The sequence below is a fragment of the Sciurus vulgaris genome (genome assembly GCF_902686455.1).
Source record: "Sciurus vulgaris genome assembly, chromosome: 3".
Classification (NCBI taxonomy): Eukaryota; Metazoa; Chordata; class Mammalia; order Rodentia; family Sciuridae; genus Sciurus; species Sciurus vulgaris.
The window spans coordinates 68,078,471-68,099,557 of record NC_136463.1 but is presented as its reverse complement, the minus strand read 5'-3'; the positions used below and the strand labels follow the sequence as shown (position 1 = coordinate 68,099,557).

Genomic DNA, 21,087 nt, shown 5'->3' with positions numbered 1-21,087 from the left:
CACGCGCATACACTCCTGCTGCTGCAAGATCCATCTTTGCTAATAACTGATGCAATCATGCAGATAATCACACAAAATGCTCTGGCCAGCCCTGCCTTGTCAACTTGACCAGGGCACCATCAACTCAAGGTTACCTGACATAGCCAGGCAGAGGCTGGCCTGACCACCACCCATCCAACCAGCCAGGCCAGGCCGGCCAGCTTCACCTCAGTGGAGCTGCAGATCTCAGAGTGGCCAAGCTGGATGAGCAGGTAGGCTTGCTCCTTGGAATACTACCAAGGACAGTCACCTAATGTGGCCGGGCAGCTGTGCGGCCTGCACCTTTCAATCTGGCCCCTCTCCAGACCTCCAGAGGCCTGCAGCCAGCCAGAGCCCCAGCACTTCACTAAGGCAGACTGCGGCCTCCAGGGCAGACAGGCAGCACTGCCACAAGCCACCTCCTCCAGCTGGGCTCTGGTGAACAGACTCAAGCTGGAGTCTGAAAGGCAAATGGGTGGAGGTGTAGAGGGCCACCCTGCCCTTGGTAGACCAGTCACAGCTTGGTGGAGGTGCAGCCTCTAGGAGGAAGGGCCAGGTACAGCCCCGCACCGTGCCCCCTGGGGAGAAGGCGATCACCTCAGAATAAGCTTTGCCTCTCAGTCACGTATTGCCACAGAGGCGCCAGTCACTCGGCCCCCAGAGGCTGCATCTGCAGAGACCAAGTTGGTTTCTTTAAAAACATGGAAGCAGAGTTTTGCTTCTCCTATGCAGGCCCTCAAGTGATGGAGTTTGTCCCCTGCCACCTTCCTGCTTCAGCACTGACATCCCCTGCAAGAAATTCTGTCAGGTGCTAAGATTATCAGTCCTGACAACCAACCCGGTGGCATCTTGCAGAAACTGAAACGACAGCTCCCAGCACTGCTTCGAGTGCTTTTCCTGCTTTATAGCTGGGTCCACACACCAACCCTGCGAGCCAGGTGCCTGCAACATCCCCTTAATGCAGTTGAGGGAACCGAAACAGAAGTTAAACAGTCTGCTAGGTAGCTGGCAGCAGAGCCAGGATCTGAAGTCCAGGCACTTGGGCACAACACTACCTGCCTCCCTAACTCCCTAGCCACCCATGGAGTGACAGCCAAATGAGAGTCAGGACCCCCGAGACACTTGACATTGCGGTGGCTATTTTATTTTCACCATCACCCTAAGAGGCAGTGCTATTACCAACCCTATTATACATAGTGAAACTGAGGCTCAGAAAGGTGAGGAAGCTTGTCCGAGGTTCCACAACTGGCAAGCAGCAGAGCCAGGATCTAAACCCAGATGTTATCTGGCTCCAAAACCTTTCTTTCCTATCTTGAGAAAACAGGCCTTGCGTGACTGAGTATAAGCACAAAGTGCCTGGGTTTGGGGTGGGCATTTCTCCCAGGAAAACCAGAGATCAGGAAGGGGAGATAGCTCCTACTCTCTCCCATTGTGGGTTTCTCTCACAGGCAACACACTTGCAGGGTACTGAGGAAGTGGACCCAGGATGACTGCAGGGTGTGGCCACCCCACTCTCCCACACTCCAGCTCTGTTCAGGCCTTCCTCTTTGTGCTCCCTGAAAAGAGGAGAGGCAGAGTCACAGATATTAATAACTCTGACAGAGTTTTGTTTTCATTTGAATAACGTTGACACAATTGGGAAAGAACCCATTTATCTAGGAAGACAAAGCAGGTTGAATCAACTAAAAACATGACCAACGATTGGAAAACTTCCCACTTGTTAAAGGAAGTCAAGCAGTGGTGTTAGAAATGCTGGCATTACTAGTACTGGCCTGTCAAGCAGATCTGAGGCTGTAGGTCACCAGATCCCACAGCTCCAGGTCATGGTGGCCACCTCCTCTAGCCTTGAGCTAACCTTCCCAAGATGCACATTTCTGGTTGCCTGCTTTCTCCATCCTCTCTCGCCCCCTTCCCAGGTCATTGGGAAAAGTTAAGAACTAAACAATAGGCTCCTGGGCTGCTCAGGAAGTTTCTGAGACTCTGAACTTTTGCTCACAGACGCTCCAGTGAAGGGCTTAGCTCCTTAAGAGCCGAGCAGCAGAGGCCCCTGAGTAAGGCCAGTCGGGCATCTCCAGATCCACTCAGCCTTGAATGCGGCCACGTGAGCTGGCCAATGCCAAATTCCATTTAATCAACAGTGTTGTGATGAAGGCCCAGATACTTGGGCAAGGACTGTCATGTGTGGTATGAGAAAAATTACAGCTCCTGATGAAAGCAGGTAACAAAGGTGCTGTCCAGGCTTTGGGGGCATAATCTGCAGCCCACCAACCTGTGTGGGCTCTGGATCACACTGTGTAGAACTGGGGTCAGGGTTTCAACTGGAAAAATCTTCCCAAGCGACCATGTGCTGGCCAGGAAAGGTAGCTGCTAACTCACCTTAGACACCAGGAACCCAGAGGGCAGAACCCTCAACCAGAACCTTGTAGTGAGAGGGTAGATGGGTGACGCCCACCTGGATGTGTGTCACACACACTCCAGGGGCCTAAACTTGACAGAGATGCCACTGCCAAGGTGTGTGGGTACCTCTCTGGACTCCTTAAGAGACGAAGGGTCAAAACTCTGCTGTCAAACACCCACAGGTGAAAGGAGTGTAGAGGGAAGCCCGGGGAGTCAGGAAGAAATGAGGAGACAGAGCCCAGGGAGATGGAGGGGCCGCTGGACACTGGTCTTGAGTGCTGGACTTGCCCCCGCCCCAAGAGGAGTGGAGCCCTGGGAAGGAGGCCACAAACAACCTCTCCTGCTCCACAACACAGCTATGTGCACAGCACAGAGAGGTTTCTGTTGGTTTCATTTGTGTGGTAGAAACAACGTGGTGTGGCAAGAAGTGTTGCCACATCACATGGAAGGACTCCTCTGCCGGGACCCAGCTGAGGACAGGAAATTCACAGCAGCCAAGGCCACACAGACACCTCCTCCCCAAGAAATGCCTGAGTGCCCAAATCCCCTCCACAGGAAGGGCTGGGAGATCAGAGCAATGGAAGGCTGGGTATCAGGATGTCTGTCTCCACTGAACTGTCATTCCCGCCCCATTCTCCTCCTGGGATTCTTCCTGTTGACTGACATCAGCAGGCACCCTCCATCTCTTGGATTCCTGTCCCCTGGCTACTCTCAGGTACAGTCTCCACCTTGCAGTTCTGTGGATACGCTACATCAGCGCCAGTCTGACCTCGGGGGCTTTGCAGTTGCCGTTCCCTCTGCTTGTTCCTCTTTTATGGAGAGGCACCTTCTCAGTGAAGACTCCCTGACCACCTTATTTTAAAAACTTCCCTGACTATCGTATTTAAAACCAAGCACTCCTAGGGCTGGGGTTGTAGTTCAGGGGTAGAGCATTCACCTAGCAGGTGCAAGGCCCTGGGTTCAATCCCAGCGGCCCAAAAGACAAACCAAACCAAAGCAAACCAAAACAGCATCCCTCATGGCAGGAATTTTCACCTACTCTGTTCACTAATGTATCCCCAGCACAGAATCTGGCACCAATTAGACATCCAAATATTTACTGAAGGAAGAATTCAGCACTTGCCCTTGTGCTGGGGACTGGGCAAACACACAGAGAAGTCTCTGTGCCCTACAATGCCATCTGATGGAGGAGACGGTCCTACCATCCAAGAGAGAAGATCATGATGCCCAGTATGACACCAGGTGGACCAGCCAAGTCAACATGTCTATCTCATCATGGCAGGCTAGCAGGAACAGGACCACCCATTTATCCAGCCACCAGACCTGAGCATTCTTCCCCATATTGAGGCCAGCAATTTGATGCCACCCAGTCACTCTGTCAAGAGCCAGCAGAGCTGACCTGAGAAAAACAGAGCTCCAGGGTCCTGCATGCCTGGCAAAGCCAGGGCACTGTGCTTCATAGCTACCACCAGGTGGACCAGATAAGGATGCTTCCTTTACAAAACACAGGACAGAGGGTGGGGTGGGCACTCTGCCAGGTCTGTCCTTCCCCCACCCCACAATGCCTGCCTTCTAAAACAGCAGCCCCCATCTGTGTCTCTTTGGGAGCTATCCCCACACCCTCTACCTCCTCCTCACCCCCACCTCAAATAAGTATACTGAAATGAAATTGTGAAGCCCCTCAAAGCAGGATCAACTGTGTAAGAGTAACAGGCTGCCTGGAGACTGTGAGGCCCCTGAAATGTTTCTAGCCACTGTGGAGGATGAGAATGAGGGAGGGTGAGTTGTGACAGTCCCAAGCAAACAGGTAAAGAGACAGGTCCAAAGCTGAGTACAGTGGTGCATGCCTGTAATCCCTGTGGCTTTGAGGCAGGAGTTTCCCAAGTTTAAGGCTGGCCTCAGCAACTTAGCAAGATCCTGTAAAAATAAAGTAAAAAGGGCTAGGGGTACAGCTCAGTGGTAGAGCATCTCTGGGTCCAATCCCCAGTACTACCACAAAGAAAGAGAGAGAGAGAGAGAGAATGAATATGAATATGAATATGTGTGTGTGTTGGAGAAAGGTCCTACCAGGAGGGAAAAGGGCTGGGAGACCATAGAGATGCCAGCATACTTCAGGAAGGGACACAAATAGTCAAGAGGAACCTTTTGAGTGCCGGATGCCCCCTGGCACTTCCAAAGGAGATGATTTGGAACCCTCTAGTCTAATTTCTTCTACTTTTTCTCCCTTTACTTGGTTAAAAGTCCTTTCCAAGGACTGGCTGGCTCCAGCCAGCTCACCTGGACTGAATAGTCAACCATCCCTCCCCTCAGGCCCAGTCTTATCTCTCCTGCTGGCCTTAATCATTTACCACAACTCTTTCACCTAAGCCCAGGGTCCTCAGAGTTCCAAACCTGTTCTCCACCAGGTATTTGCCCAAGCTGTGCTCCTTGTGGGCCCACATGCTCTAATTCCACATTCTTCACTGGCTTCCCTCCCTCCTGTAGACCACAGGACCTCAAAGAGCTGGGGTCAACTTGCCCCCAATTCAGGGGAGTTGGGTAGGGCCAGATTAGATTTAGGTATTCAAGGTCCCCTACAGTCTGCAAACACCTTGAGAGCAATTAAGTATTTTATGAATAAAATTCCCTGGGCATATAATCAACAGTTTGCTAATGCCAGCTAAGCAGGGTTGAGGTCTGGGCCAGTGCCAAAATACCAGCACCTTAGTGAGCTGGAGTGGTGAGATCCCAGTCAATGGTGAGTGTGGTGGGGAAATACTCTACTGCAGAGGTGCCACACAGATACAAAACCCCTCTCCAGGACTCCTTTTCCCTGTCCTGACAGTCACTTTAAGCATCTTTCACCTGAGGAGGGGTGTAGGTCTGTCCCAGGGGATGTGCCTGCCCAGCTTTGGGGACCCCAGAAGATTACCACCTGCTTCCGGCTCTGGAAAGGAAGGGCAGAGGTTTGGTGGATTATCAGGAACCAGCCTAGGGGTCTGCCTCTCCAAGATCTACAGGCTCAAGGCAGAGAAAGGAACTTGGGCCCCTTACACTCTTTTGAGAGGAAGGCCTATAAACAAGTCAATGAAAGCTGGCATGGCCCTGGGGCCCAGGGATGTATCATTTCTAGCTCTCTTCCGGGATAGCACGACTAAGAAGAAGCGGAAACCAGGAAGAGGTGACATTGGCAGGTTTGCACTGATGACAAGGTATAATAAGCGTACAGGGCTGTGTCTGCAACCAGGTTCCCCACAGAACAGAGACTACACAGCCAGGCTCTCTGAGAGCCACTTGTCGCCGGCAGAGAAGCGGTTGTGTCAACAACTACTACTAAGGTGGACTGCAGGCACTTAGGACCGGAGGGCGCACGTCTGAGGGTGCCTGCGCACAGCCACAGACACAGCGGCATCTTGCTGAGATGGGGAGGACTCTTTCCCCAAACCCCGAAATGGTCTGGCGCTCTCATCTGATCGCGAAGAGTCCCCTTCTGAAGGAAGGAAGGAAGCCAGGAAACAGACTCCGTACAATGGCCAAGAGCTACGGCAAAACTTCACAGCGCACAGCCTTGGGTACCGCCGAACCAAGAGCAGGGCACTGGGGGCAACACTAGTTCCGGAGGGGCAAGAGGTGGGTCTGAGCACACAAGTCCCTTTCCAAGGCCACTAGGTTCCCCTAAAACACTTTTTGAAACTGCACCGCAGACAGAGCAGCCACCCCTCCTTGCGCCCGCTGCTAGTGCGTTTCCGCTCACACCTGGACGATGAGAGGGCTCGAAGAGGGCAGCGGGGACGGTGGTTTCACTACAGTGGCCCAGCCAGCCAGGGCTAGTAACCCGACCTCCCAGGCCAGTATCGAGAGAACCGACACCGCCGGGCGAGAGCGGGCGCAATTCCGCGCTCGCCAACTTCTGACCCCAGGGCCCGGGCCCGGCCAGGTGCACCCTGTCGGACCCCCCTGAGCCGGAGCCCCTCGCCCGCCGCTTACCTGACTCCCGGGAGTAGGCGGGGTGTGCATCCCCGACCGGTCTCGGGTCGGTCCTCTGCAGAGGGACTAGAAGCCCGACGCGGGTCAGCAGGGTGGGTAGGGACGCGGCGGGCAACCCGAGAGCGCAAGAACAATCCCCAGCCGCTCGCCGCCGCTACCACCGTTCGGCACCAGTTGAAGGCGCCGGCCCCGCCCCCGCCCGCGCTCGTTGCCGGGAGACCCGCGTGGGCCGAAGGGGCTCTTTGTATCAAAGCTGCCGTGACATCACGAGGTGCCCGGGCTCGGGGACTAGAAGGGGCGGGGCCTCACGCCGGAGGCGGGGCGGAGGAGGAGGGGGAAGTGCGGCCTGGGAACCCGAGCCGCGGGGGCGGGGCCCAGGTAGCACCGCCCACGCAAGGTAGGGGCAGGTGGCTGAGTCGGCGTCGACCAATAGCTGCTGTGCCGCGGGGCGGGCCCAGGCGACCCGGCGCCTTGGAGGGGTGGAGCTCGCCTAGGCCCGCCCGAGCCCGAGCCGCGAAGTTACTGAGGCCAGGAGAGCTACTAGATCACGTTCCAGCGGGTTCCATGCCACTGTTACTGTTTGTTGTCAACGTTCGGCAAGATTCCGGTCAGCGACCCCTGGCTTACGCTCCTGGACCCCAACTAAAGCCTGCCAACCCTCTCCCAACACATCTCCACCACCAGCCTGTCTGATGGCTCCTAAACTGATTTTTATCCTGAATCCCACGCACAACTTTCCTAATCTTTCATATAAAGGGAGGGCTATTTTATAGTACAAAAGAAACACGCGGCAAAAAGACCCAAACAAAAAGAGGACTCCTGTGGAATCCTAGTAAATATAATTTGCATCAGGAATGTGGCCCTTCATAACCCTTCACCATGCTCCAGATTAAAATAAGGCGAAAATGATGTGACGAATGCAAAGCAGCAAATACTGCAAATGCAGTTCCCTTTGACTTCACGTTGCATTATGTAACTTGTGGGAGCAGATTATCTTCCTGACTGACTGGCTTCAAGCCACCTTTGCCTTCCCTGTGTGCTCACTGCCCAACAAGGTGGCATGGGCACTTTGCTATGGGCAGGATCAATTGGACAGCTGTGCGCTTTGGTCCAGTCCAGCACCCACCGCATCTTCTCTGCCAACTTCTCTGGCTCTTTGCTCTCAACTGCCTTCTCCCCAATGTGTCTCCTGCAAATAAATTCCCAGCTGCCCCTCCTTTTTTTTTTTTTTTTTTTTTTTTCCTTTTTCTTTTCATTTGCCTCTATTAGCCAGGGCAAAGCAGCCTACTAGGACTCACAGACCTGCTGGGGACTTTCCAAAAGATACAGCTTTAGCTAGAGGGGAGCCTCCTAGCAAGGGCTGCTTGAGACAGAATACTGGAGCAGTGGGTGAGGTGGAAATTCCATCACCCCTGGCCTTCTCTGAACTTGTAGTTCTTGAACTGACCTCTGGATCTGTGTGCAAAGGTCACAGGCGGCTCTCACCCTGGTTTGTGTCCACCCTCACAGTCCCTAATGCACAGGAGCACTGGTGTATCATAAAGAACCCCAACTTTGAAGTAAGGCAGACCTGGGTTTGAATCTTATTTTCCAGCTTTGGGTCCTGGGACAAGGACCCAAAAGGTTGCCTCTCTGAGACTCACTGTGTTCATCTATGGATGGGAATGGCACAGTCCACCTTGCAGGATACGGTGCACTCTCGCCCAGTGAGCACACTTAACTTTAGGCCTCACCAACTGTGTGGTACTTGAATGAGCCCAGGCGCCCTGGGTCAGCTCTGTGTTCCCAGCTCCACCTGGAGATCTGAGCTCAGCAGCCTCCCATGAGATTTTAGGGTGTAGCTGAGTCCAGGAAATCTATCACGATATCCTCGCTTCCCTTCCGAGTCCCAGGTTGCCCTTAAGGACCACTGGGCTCCAGAAAGCAGGATCACATGTGGGATCACCCAGAACTGGTGAAGAGAAATAGAACCTTAAGGTGATCATAGCTTTTCTGGGCCCAACTCTTTCTCAGTCAAGATCAGTGGATAAACTCAGACCTGTCAAGTCTCTCTCAACCCACCTGGGGTGGCCTAAATAGTCATTACTCATTATCCTTAGGCAGCATTTTCAAGAGCTCTATGCAGGAGGTGGTGCCAGTGGATCCCTCTTTATTTTTCCCGCAGGTAGTGGGATGGGTATTTGTCCTGAGAAGCAAAGTGACAGAGAGAATGATTCAGATGCACTGAACTCTCCTGGGTTCAAAGCCTGCCTGGGTCTACTACACAGGAAGTCATTTAATGTTTTGTGGCCTTAGTTTCCACCTCTATAAAGTGGAAAGTAGTGGTTTTCTCTCTCAGCTGTGAACTTCAAGTGAAATGATAAAACTAGTATGAGTCCAATGCCTAGCATGCTGTTGGCACCCAGTGAATAGTAGCTCCTAGTTACTCCAGCCGCATTATCGAGCTGGATCAGTGGTTATGTGTGGGCACTGGAGTCAAGGGCTGTGTCCTGGCTTCATCACCTTGTAGCTAAATGACCCCAGGCAAGTTTAATTGCCAGTATCTTTGTTTCCTTGTCTATAAACTAGAGATAATGGTAGCATGTATTTTAGGATTATTGTGAAGATCATTTAATCAGGACAACAAACTACTTAGAACAGAGCCTACCACATAGCAGGTGCTCAATAAATAGTCATTACTCATTATCCTTATGGCAAGAGGCTAGGAGGAATGGAAATGAGGATCAGAACCTGAAGCCGCTCGTGGGAGAATTTAAGACCCTGATTTTAAGGAGAGGACCTGACAGGGAAACAATAATCCTTGGGGGATGGGACAGGTGGGGATGGTGACTGTGTCTGAGGTGTAGGATTGGAAAGAATGGGGGAATAACAGCCCAGGCTGTCTCAGTGCTCCTGGTTTGAATGGGGAGATGACAGTGAGTTAACAGAAAATACAGTCATACCTCCTGAGTACCCTTCCCACTAAGACTGAGGGGCAATGGAGAACTTGAATTAGCTTCCTTGGTCCCTTAGTACAACTATGTTCTACATGTCATGGAATCAAGCCAGTTTAAATTAGTAAGACTGTTCGGATAAGCATCTTATGTATTTGTCCCCATTATTTGGATGGGAAGACAGAGGCTCAGAGAGGGCTAGGAATTTACAAAAAGTCACATAGCGAGATGACCACCGATCAGGGACTGACATTCAGGCTCCTGATTGCCAGTGTTGCATCTTCTCCTTCCTACTCTGATTGGGATGCTTAACTGATAGGGGTAAGATAGGCAGGGGACAAGGAAGGCAGGAAGCTGACTTTTTCATCTTGCTTGCCCAGTACTGTGGGTCTCTTAAGGGGCCTGACATGACTTTTAAGAAAAAAAAAATAATCTCATTAAAAACAGAAAACCTTCCAAGTGCAGTAGCACACACCTGTAATCCCAGAGACTTGAGAAGTTGAGACGGGAGTATAACAAATTCAAGGTCAGCCTGGGCAACTAAACAAGACCCTGTCTCAAAAAATGAAAAAGGGGTTGGGCATGGTGGCACACACCTGTAATCCTAGTGGCTTGGGAGGATGAGGCAGGAGGATCCTAAGATCAAAGCCAGCCTCAGCAAATTTGTGAGGCCCTAAGCAACTTAGCAAGACCCTCTCTCTAAATAAAAAATAAAAAAAAAAAATTTAAAAAGGGGTGGGGATGTGACTCAGTGGTTACACACCCCTGGATTCAATCCCAAGTACTGAAAAAAAGAGAGTTTGGGGGACATGGTGATGTAAATCAGTTGTAGAGTGCTTGCCTGGCATACATGAGGCCCTGGGTTTTTTACTGGGATAAAAAAACTGAGGATGCAGCTCAGTAGTCAAGCACCCTTGGGTTCAATTTCCAATCCCTGCTAACTGCAAAACAAAAACAAAAGCAAAAACAAAACCTCCTCCAGAGAATGTATCCTAGAATACTTTGCAGATGACAAGTCACTGATTAATTCTTCTTGTGTCATGAAACTGATTCTCCTGTTGTTGGTATGAGAATACTCTACTCCCAAGAAGCTGGACAGAGCAGATGGAATGCTGGCAGGCAGGAGTCACATCCTTCAGGTGTGACGGGTAGAAAGCACATGATCATCCAGGTGACCAGGTGTGGGCAGAGAACAGTAAGTTCCCCCATAACACTCTGTTCTCCACCCATGTCCACCTTCCTTCTGCTGCCACCAGGCAGTGCTGTTCAAAGTTTCATATGTGTTTGGGACCGGATAGATGTACTGGCTGTGCATCTAGGGTATCGAAAGTCACAGTGGGAGAGGAACTCTTCCCAGCACCTAGGGTCACGTCAACCTTAGCTAAGCAACTGGTGCTGACCAACATTAGCCAAGTGAAGAAAGAATAGCCGATACAAACTGTGTCAGAGCTAACAACAAACACAGGGGCCAGTGATTCTCAAACTAGATTCCTTGGAACCCCTAGGGTTCTGTGGAAATCCTGCAAAAGGGAAAGGGTGCTCTAGGCAAACATAAAGATAACGCCACTTTTTTCTGCTTGACATGGAGTTGAACATATGGGATTTCATGTGAACAAAAAGTTCTACGGCTTTAGAAATGTTTTCAATCACTGGGTCTCACAAAACCACTCATTTCCCAGACACTGAAATCAGCTCCACGTGTGGGAATGGCCTCTCTCCTGACAGCTGCACAGTCAGTCAGCGATAGAGCCAGGATCAGAGCCAGGTCTCCCTACTCTCTGTCTAGTGCTCTCCACGACAGACAGCAGTCATTAACCAGGACTATGTCCTCAGTCAAGCCTGGCCAACATTAACAGGGCTTGATTATGCCAACACACACATCCTGGCCATGATTCTTGCCCAACACAGCATCACAAACCACTGTTCTGTGTGGGAAAGCCAGCTGGGACTTCACCAGCTCTGTCCTTTCTTACCTCCCTCTTTAGATGTCCCTAGATGCCACACTCAGAAAGTGGCAGCTCCAACTGAAATCTCAGCTTTCAATCCCAGAACAAAGTCAGCATTTGATGCCTGACCCAGTAGCTTAGGAAAGGGGCATACACACCAAGCAAGCAAGCAAGACCTCAGGTGGCCGAGGCTTCCTGACCCCGAGGGAAAGACACTCGTGATCGCCCACTTAGGAAGGACTCAGCAGACCCCTGGATGCCACGCCTTCCTCTGGAGCAGCACCTGCACTGAGCCAGCAGTTTCCTGGGGAGAGGGGAACCTGGGTGACCTTTCCATGCTCTACCCACCCTGTAAAGATGCTGGGGCTGGTTGTTGGCTCTCCCCAGCTCACTGGGTGGCAGAGCACTCAGCTAGAAAGCTGGGGGCTGGATGGCACGCGATAGGTTTCCTCCGCCTCCATAGCCCTGTGCTAGCCCAGAGACAGATCTTGACACTGATCAGATGCCTGCACCAGGGACAGGTGTCTGACTGAACACTGCAGGTGGAGCAGGTCATGCTCTTCTTGACTCTGGCTCCCAGGCTGGGTCTTTAGAGGTGCCCAGCTCTGTTTTTGTCAACTGGTGAGCACAGGAACAATGGATTTTCTTACTCATTCAAACCCAATGGGAGGGGGGAAATGGTAAGAAAACCCATGTTTCCTTCTTGACAAACATCTCCTCTGACTCATTCAGTCATCCAAGAAGAGGAGGTGGTGGCAGGGTTGGGGAGGGAGCAAAGTCTCCTTTTGACTTGCCCTGGGTGAGGGCAAGAAGGGGACACTTCCTTTTCCTTTGTATCACAGTTAACTGCACCCAGACAGCACAGAGAGCTCTCCTCTCTTCAGATGCCTCACCCACCACCTTGCCCTAAGACTTGGGCAGTGTGGCTGTCTCATTGCAGGTGCCATGGCCCACTCAGGAGGCTGAGGCAGGAAGATTGTGAGTTCAAGGCCAGCCTCAGCAAGTCAAAGGGAGAGGATGACCAACTTTGTAAGACAGGGATGTACATTTTAAGAGAAAATATCCAAGGCTTTTGAGAAGTGCGTTGGCAGTATTAGGACTTCTTAGGGATTATCAGGTAGGCCTGTAGAGACATAAATTCACAGTGCATTACATTAAAGCTGGAATGGGAAACTGAAGCCTAGATTTTAAAAATCTCATCCATAGACACAAAACTTGCTAAAGGCAGAAAGGTCCACAGTGGCCCCAGAAAGGAGAGATAGTTGAGAGTACAGTGGAGATGCTGTTTTAGTATCAAAGTTCTTGCCTCTTCTGGTCACTGGGTAAATTCCTATGTGGTCTTCAAAACTCATGTGTGACTTCCCAGGTGAAGAATTCCCTATCTCCTTGAGAATAAATCATCCCTGGCTTCATGATCTCCATCCCTCCAACACGAGCTCTATTACTGCGAGGAACACATTGTATTGTCAGGACTGGCCTCTGGTCAAGTCCCCTTCCAGGCCGTGATTCCTGAGGACAGGGCCCCGTGTCCTGGTGTCTTTGAACTTCAGCTCCTAACATGTCTGGCATACAGTGGTCACTCAGGGAGGTCTAGGGCTCTGAATGAAACAGAAGACCACTCACACACAGACACAGTGGAGAGGTGAAGGCCTGCTTAGCTGTGAATTAGCTGGAGCCTTTTTGGAAGTCCCTAAGATATGTATTTGAAAAGAAAGAACTAAGAGTGTGAAAGAGATCCAGAGCCCTACTTCCACAGTATGAGATCTCGGCTCTGAAGAAACAAGCCTCTGCTTAACAGGAGGCTTGGACAAGGACCTGGAAACCAAAGGGAGATCATTTCCCAGCAGCTGATTATTAATCACAGCTATGTGCAAGTTCAAGTCCAACCTCAGCAACTTAGCAAGGCCCTAAGTAACTTAGAGATACCCTATCTCAAAATAAAAAATAAAAGGGCTAGGGATGGCTTCGTGGTTAAGTGCCCCTGGGTTCAAACCACCATACCAAACAAAAATAATAATAATAATAATAAATAATAATAATAATAATAACTATAGCTGGGTATGGTGGTGCACATCTGTAATCCCAATGACTTGAAAGGCTGAGGCAGGAGGATCACAAGTTTGAGGCCAGTTTGGGCAATTTAGGGAAATCCTGTCTCAAAATAAAAAATAAAAGGCTAGGGTGTAGCTGAGTGGTAGAGCACTTGGTAAACATGTGCAAGGTCCTGGATTCAACCCCTAGTGCTGCTGAAAACAAAGAAACAAACAAATAAAACCAGCTACCAATTATTGAAGGTCTATTATGTGGCAGCCACGTCATGTCTTCCCTTTTATTTTAAGCCAGCAATCTTGTGGGGTAGGAGTTACTGCACCCATGGTGCAGATGAGGAAGGTTTGGCGATGACAGGACTAGCTGCTGCACCTAGATCTGCTGGCTCATATTCACACTCCCTGCGGCCTCTCTTATTGCATAACCAGCATATAGACAGCTATTGGAATTGTCTTGAGACCACAGAAACCAATTAATAAGGATGAGAAAAGACCATGGAGTGTTTGTCATCTGTGGGGAGCAGGCATCCCAGGCCCAGCTCAGTGAATTTTGATGAGTTGTAGCTCATACCTGGCCTCTGGGATTCGCCCACATGCACCTCTGTGACACCCCCTGGGGAGTGTCCTGGTCTTGCAGGTGCACTGATGACCTGTCTGCCTGGCTGACTGCGCTGGAGCAGTGGAGGGGCAGTACCTGGTGTCAACTTGCCTCCTTGCCCCAGTTCCAGGCTCAGGGAAGCAGTCTGGCATTTCCCTGAGTGCCACCAGAGAAGGTGAGCAGGAAGAGGCCAGGGTTCCAGGGAGAAAGGATGGGAAGCAGTATCCATTGCTTCCAAAAATGTGCTGTGGCACCCCATCTCTGTGGTCACACTGGCGAGTAAATTCCTCACTGCCCCTTAAAGATGACTGGAGAACCCCGTAGCTGCCTGGCTGTTTGAACCTGGGCTTCTTAAGGCTTGGATGGACCTTCTCATCTGACATTTAGTCAAAGAAGGACTCAGTGTTCTGTGAGGAGCACGCTTGAAAAACCACACACCAGGCTCCCAACACACACATACTGATGTTATTAGAGATACAATAGCAAATGCCTGCACAGCTCTGTTTTAAGGGTGTCCCATGATTCAATTCACTCCTGACAAGTCCATCAGGCAGGTCTTATCCCCATGATACATACGGGGATGCTGAGGCTCAGAGAGCTTGCTCAAGGACATAAAACTAGCAAATGGAGAGGAGTCCAGATGTGAACCCTGGCATCTGGCTCCAGAGACTCTGTACCTAACCATAAAACAAGGGAGGCTCAGGTTCATCAAGTAACTTCCCTAAAGGAACCATAGGGAAACCAAGATCACCTTTTCTCGTTCACTCACTAGTCCATTTATTTACATAAATGACATTCACTGAGCAAAAAGTATAGGTCAGGTACTGTCCTGCCACCAGGAGGTAAGAACACCTTGCAACCCTACCTGGAGTTGCCAGCTGCTCTTCTCCACAGCACCCCTGGAGCCCCAGGGCAGCGCTGCCCACCCGGTGCCCTCACGGTCATCACGGGTGCACACATGTGGGTGTTGGGGGAATGTGCTCATCAAAGACAACCTGGACCTGACAGCTGGGATCCAGACACCACCATGGCTGCCCTGAGAGCTCCGTGTCCTCCTAGCTGTGGTTTCCTATGTATGTCTTGAAGACACAACCAGCTCTTCCGTCTGCAGCCCAGGCTCCTTCCTCAGCCCCACAGGTGGGCACTCAGGCTGTGTTCTTTGCTGGATCACCCTAAAGCCATTCCCAGAGCTGCTCCCCAGCAGCATGTGGCCCAAGAGGTCCCGTGAGACCCCTGCAACAGTCACACCCTCCTCCCAGTCCTGTGGGATCCCTGTGCCTCCAGGTGTCAGCCTACAGTTAGGCCCTCCACAAGGGACCCTCAGGGTGTCAGTCATAAATCCCATGGACTTATCCCCCTTGAGAGGGAAAAGTAACTTAGTCAAGGATAGTAGTAGATGATGACAGCTTTACATTCTTTTTTCAGTAGGACATATATTGAAGGGCTTATAATTCACTTTGAAATCAAACACAGTCCCCCACAACTGTTTCCCAAATTATCATAAAGATGCTGAAATGAAAAATACCACAAACCCACAATAAGTCATCCCACAAATGACACAGATAGAGAAGGTAATGGGCCCAGGGAGACAGCAATTGGGCAGCCAGGCCTGGGACAACTCCCAAAGAGCCCAATGCCACCAGCTCACTCGGACCTGTCCAAGTTTATTCCCTGAATAAACAGGAGGCCCCAGCAGCAGACAGGATGGGCTGCAGGAGGCTGGAATTGGCCTCTTGTCACAGGCGCACACACCTCCTCTGTGGCGCCCCTCCAGGGCTGGGCTCAGCAAAGGAAAACCAAAGGCGCCTGGCCCCAGGACACTAAGCCAGTGTTCCTCCCACTTAAGGGAAAACCACAGACCGGCAACAGCTCAGCAGCCACAGCCCAGCCGGCTGAAGGAGCTGCTGTGTTCAGGTGGAAACTAGAGAGCCAAGCCCAGGGGAGGCCAGGGCAGCAGGAGAGAGAGGTCACTCAAGGGTGCCCTAAAAAGAAATCTTTCTTCCCAGCCAGGCACACCCCACTCCCACTAGACCACAAGGCCACATTCACGGGGCTGAGGGCCCAGGGGGGCCCAACCAGCCCAGGCTGCAGCCACAGCTTGCCACTCATGAACCCTAGCTTTCCCAGTCTCTCTCAGTCATGGTTTCTCACTTGACCAGCAGGATTAATAGTAGTACTGTCCACTCCTATTCTGCACAGCAGCCACTTTCTTGTGGCTCAATCAGTGAATGCTGAACGATGGCTCCCAGGGGCCTCTGACCACAATGTGTTTGCCAATAAATACAGAACCTTGTTTTACTTGTGTCTCTGTTTGAAGACACCTTTAACACATGTTGTTGATTCATTAACATTGAACTTACCATCAACGGCATGGTAACTCATTCCTGCCTGGGAGAAGCTTACTTAATACTAAGTAAGTGTGTTTTTCTCCACAGGGCACATCACAGCCTTCTTGCATTTAGGAATTACTAGAAAGCACATAAGGGACATTTTGAAAGAGAAACTATCAGCAAGAAGCACAAAAATGCTCAGATGTGGCACTAAGTAGATCTCAAAGAAGACACTTGTTTTCAGTATGAGCTGACGGGAGGGCAACACGTCAATCCCAGCTGGCAATGCGTAACTCAAATTGCTACTATGCTGAGCATGTCTTCAAATGACCACGCAAGCGCTGTGAGCACTGACTCAGGGGTGTAGGCACATTTTAGCAATCAGGCAAATTTGCAAATACAGAATGTACGCATGATAAAGATTCACTTAGTTGCATCACAAGGTTGTTGAGGGCTGGGGGTGTGTTGTTAAATGACAAGACGCATAAATAACAGCATAGCAACAGCTCAAGACTTTTATTATTATTTGAGGAACACACTGCATCTTGACCCCTTTACTGTTCCCTTTCCTTGTGATTTTTCATCTCAAGAAGCCCAGAGCTGGGCTTGAATCACACCTGTGCCAACTGCCAACAGGGAGACCTTGGGGTTGAGTTGATTCTCCTTTCTCCATGTCCTCTTATCTCCAGCCTTGCTTCTTGCTGCTCACTTATAGTTACTGGGTGATGGTGCTGCATAAAAGCAACCAGAAGAGACCTGCCTTCCAATCCCCCACCAGGTCTGCCCGCCCTCCTACACAGGAGCCTCCACTCTGACTCTCCTGGTATGATGCATTGTTCACAGATGGACCCTTTAATTTGGGCCCTGGATTCCCCTGCCCCAAGGTCTTTTGCTGCTGGAATTCCCCTATATCCCCTTCTGCATCGTCAATTTCCCCATCTCTACTGGCTTATCTCACCAGATTAAGTCCTAACTTTAAAAATCGCTCCATTTGGGCTGGGAGTGTGGTTTGGTGATAAAGTGTATGCTTAACATGTATAAGGCCCTGGATTTGATCCCCAGCACTACAAAAAACAAGCAAGCTGGGCACAGTGGTGCACACCTGAAATCCTAGTGACTTGGGAAGCTGAGGCAAAAGGATCACAAGTTCAAGGCCAGCAATGGGCAACTGAGGGAGACCCTGCTTGAAATTAAAAAAAAATTAAAAGGAATGGGAGTATAGTTCAGTTGTAGAGTGCCCCTGGGTTCAATCTCCAGTACTGGAAAACCAAAAACAACCTCCTTTCAACAGCTGTTGACCTGAATCAACTAGAGGGGTGTGGATCCTTTTCTTATCTGAACACTCGCTGCTGCACTTGACCCAGCACAACTCCCTTTAAATGCTTTCTTGGCTTTCCTCAGTATGCCCACCCTCCTGGTTTCCTCCTAAATCCCCAGTTATGACTCCTCACACCCATGGTTGGCTCCTGTGTGCCACCATGCCTTAGGTCCAAGTGTAGCCTGCTCTGTGCCTCAGTCCCCTTCTCCACTTTCCTGAGGCCTCATTTAACCTGTGGTTTTATTTGTTTATTTATTGTGATACAGGAATTGAACCCAGGGGCACTTTACCACTGAGCCACATTCCCCAGCCCTTTTTATTTTTCATTTTGAGACACAGCCATGCTAAGTTGCTGAGACTGGCCTTGAACTTGCGATCCTCCTGCCTCAGCCTCCCAAGTCGCTATGATTAGCTTGTGCCACTGCACCCACCTGTCCATGAGATGTTTAGACTTGCTTGTCCTACCTATTGGCTGCTTGGCATCCTCTGACCTACCTATCCCCATTCCCACCCTCACCTAAACTGGTAATCAGTTTAATTCTCTCTATGATTCCACACATAATCGAGACCACGCAACACTCTTCTTTCCAGATGAAGCTATATGATGACTAGCTGACTCAGCTTTCAAGGCTCAGTTTGACTGAGCTTGCTATGACCCCCAGGACAGGATCAGCTGCTCCCAGGCTCCCCCAGGATCCTGCTCAGCTGATGCACTTACCTCATGCACTGCACAAAGATTCTTTATGGGTCCAGGCCCCGCCCATCCCAGCGCTCAGCCAAGGTGTGGGGAATTGTCCTCAGGTGGGGGGGACCCTTCCTGCTCTGTGACTCAGCATTTGAGAACTTATGCCAAGGCATCTCACCACCTGACAAGGTTACCTGCTTTCAGACACAAGTCCAGGCCCAGACTGCAGGCTCACTCCTAACCTGAGCACCCAGCGAAGGGTTTGCCATCTGGGTTGTAGCAGAGTTGGTCTCGCAGTGCTCGCATCTGTGAAATGGGATAAAAGTACCTACTACACATGATTGTTTCAAGGATCCCTCAGTGAAGGTTCCATGCACCTGGCAGAGTGGGAGGCACGTGCTTTTGCCCCTGAGCTCTGCACTCCCAGCCCACCTGTTAGGTATGTGCTTCCCTCTTTTACATCATAAGACCTCTTAATCACCCTTTCCCCTGTCTGCCAGGCCTGTCTGGAGCCCAGGATAAGCGTGTTCCCTTGTTGGATTCACTGGGCCTGATACTTGGGTTCTCCCTTTTTCCCTCACTTGTTTTTCTGAGCGCCGACCTTTGTCCTTATGGCCTTCTCTCATTTGAGCACCTCCAGACCTCCAGCAGAGCACCAGTCATCCTTTCCAGAAGCAATGAGCCAAGTGGGAGGGGCAGAAAGCCAGGAGGGGTGGTGACTGTGGCCCTGGGGCCAGGTGTGTGCTGCGCGCTTCAGGATGCAGGGGCACGAGAGCTGCAGAAGGGCCTCCTGAGGCAGGGAGGCTTGTTGGATGTGGGTGCTCTGGGGACACCCCGCCACTTTGATAGAGAGGGGGTGCCTTCTCAGCTTCCTCCTCTCCCACGGCAAGGGGGAAAGGTCAGACCATGAAACCTCCGAGAAGGTCCTGAGTTGCCATGAGCCTTAATGGGCATGCCTGCCTGAGTTGCCACTGGTGTAACTGAAAGGGCTTTAAGGCCATCCAGGGGGCTCCATCCTGGCTCCTCCACAGAGCACCTGTCAGCTCAGGTAAAGCCACCTTTTCCACCTGCTCTCCATGTTCTCATCTCAGAGTTGTCAAGAGAATCAAAGGAGATATTCGCTTAGCTTTTCATTGGACCTGGAAACATTTTAGTTGCTATTCACCCTATGGTAGACTTCCTCAAGGATGGGCATATAGAAACCAAAAGCAAAGCAGAAACTAGAATAAGAATTATTTCCTACTTTTTTGATATCTCAAAGAGGCCTTTCTTTATGCCTCCCCCAAATCAAAATTATTTCTCTATTTTTATTTCCATAGGTATCACCTAGCTTCTCAAAGAACTTGTTGTTCCATTTGGAGATGCCTATTCATTGATTCACTGATTGTTCTATTACCCCTCCTAAGTTTTTCAGTGCTCAGAACAGTGCCTGACCCATTGTGGCCACTAAACCAGCTAACTAAAGAGTGGGTCGAGCGTGTTGGACACGGGCAACTTTGCAGACACTTGATGCTAAGCATACCTGAGAGGCGGTAATGATGAAAACCAATATTTCCAAGGGGCTTACTCTGAGTCAGGCCTGTAGGAGGGGCTCCACAAATGCCGGTCCCTTCACGTCAGGTGGTGTGGACACATCTGCACTTACTGTGAAATTACTGAAACATATGCTTCCAGGACCCTCATGTGATCAAAAGGGCAGTGTGTTCTTACGGTTTTGTCAAATTTACAAAAATAAGACATGATGAGATTCTTTACCTTAGAAAAGGCTTCACACAAGAGCTTCAGGCCCTGCACAACCTGGACCTACTTGAGTATGATTACTCTTCCCACTTGACAGATGAGAAAGCTGAGGCTAAGGAAGATCAAGTAACCTGCCCAAGGACATTCAGAGCAAGGATTTGGATGCAGGCCTGCCTGTCTCCAAAACCCTTTCCACTCTGCACAGGGCTTCTAAATCTGGGGAAAGGAGCCCAGGACTCCTGTAGCATGTGGTTGCTCACAGACAGCTTTGCAGCTGTGCAGCTGTGTAGAATTCTGAGCACAGGGAGGGAGAGAGAATCTGTGATCAGGGTCCCAAGGGTCCCAGAGCCCAGTTCAGAGCCCAGCATCCCAAGCACCAGCTACTTGACATTAGAATCCTTCTAAATCTGACCATCTCCTCCCCCACCCAGCCCCAGCCGGGGTGACCCAAATCTATTGTTTGCCTTTCCAGCTTCTGAAAGCAAACTTCGGACCAGCCCAGCTCACCCTAAATAAACCTGTTCTCTGTCCCCTTCCCCTTCCTGGGCCCCTCCTCTGGGCTGCATGGCCCAGTCTGGTGTCTAATGCCAGGCTGGGGCAAACAAGAGCTGGCTGGCTTGCTCGCCTCACAGGAGGCCCTCCCCCGGCCAATCTGCAAAGGGCCAGTTTCAGCCGCCCAGGCATTCAGTTACCTTCATTAGAATGGGCCCCAGCATGCTGGCCGCCACTGACTGCCACTGACCACAGGGCGGATTCTATCACAGCAGGGGTGGAAGAAAAGAAAGAGTGTAAAAGAGCTGCCTTTGCCGGCTGCTGAGATGGAGAGAGGGCGGGAAGGGCGCATGTGCCGGCACCCCTCATAGGCTTCAACAGCCTGGCTCAGTTCAGAGCACCCCAGGAGAGACACCTGCATGGCCCATTCTGAGGGTAAGGGACAGACTCACAATGGTGGCCCTAGACTAAACCATGCAGAAGAGAGAATGAAATCAGAGAGGGAAAGATTAGGGGTGAGGAAGGAGAAACCCAGGAGCAGCAGTTTTCCAGAACACCAGAGAACTAAAGGCAGAGGGTGTGAGGGCACCTGGCCTGAGCTCTCTTCTTCCCTGGA

At 50.9% G+C, this 21,087-nt stretch overlaps 1 protein-coding gene across 2 annotated transcripts in view; it reads right to left on the bottom strand.

Moving 5' to 3' along the window:
• RAB11FIP4 (RAB11 family interacting protein 4) overlaps positions 1 to 21,087 on the bottom strand; it is a 112,950-nt gene that overhangs the window by 30,655 nt on the left and 61,208 nt on the right. Inside the window, exon 1 of one of the 2 annotated variants that reach the window (XM_079130460.1) lies at positions 6,382 to 6,662. The exons of the other annotated variant lie outside the window; for it this stretch is intronic. Coding sequence (XP_078986586.1) covers positions 6,382 to 6,411 — 30 coding nt within the window. The 5' untranslated portion in view covers positions 6,412 to 6,662. Of the gene's footprint in view, positions 1 to 6,381; positions 6,663 to 21,087 lie in introns of those variants that run through there. 2 annotated transcript variants of the gene reach the window in all.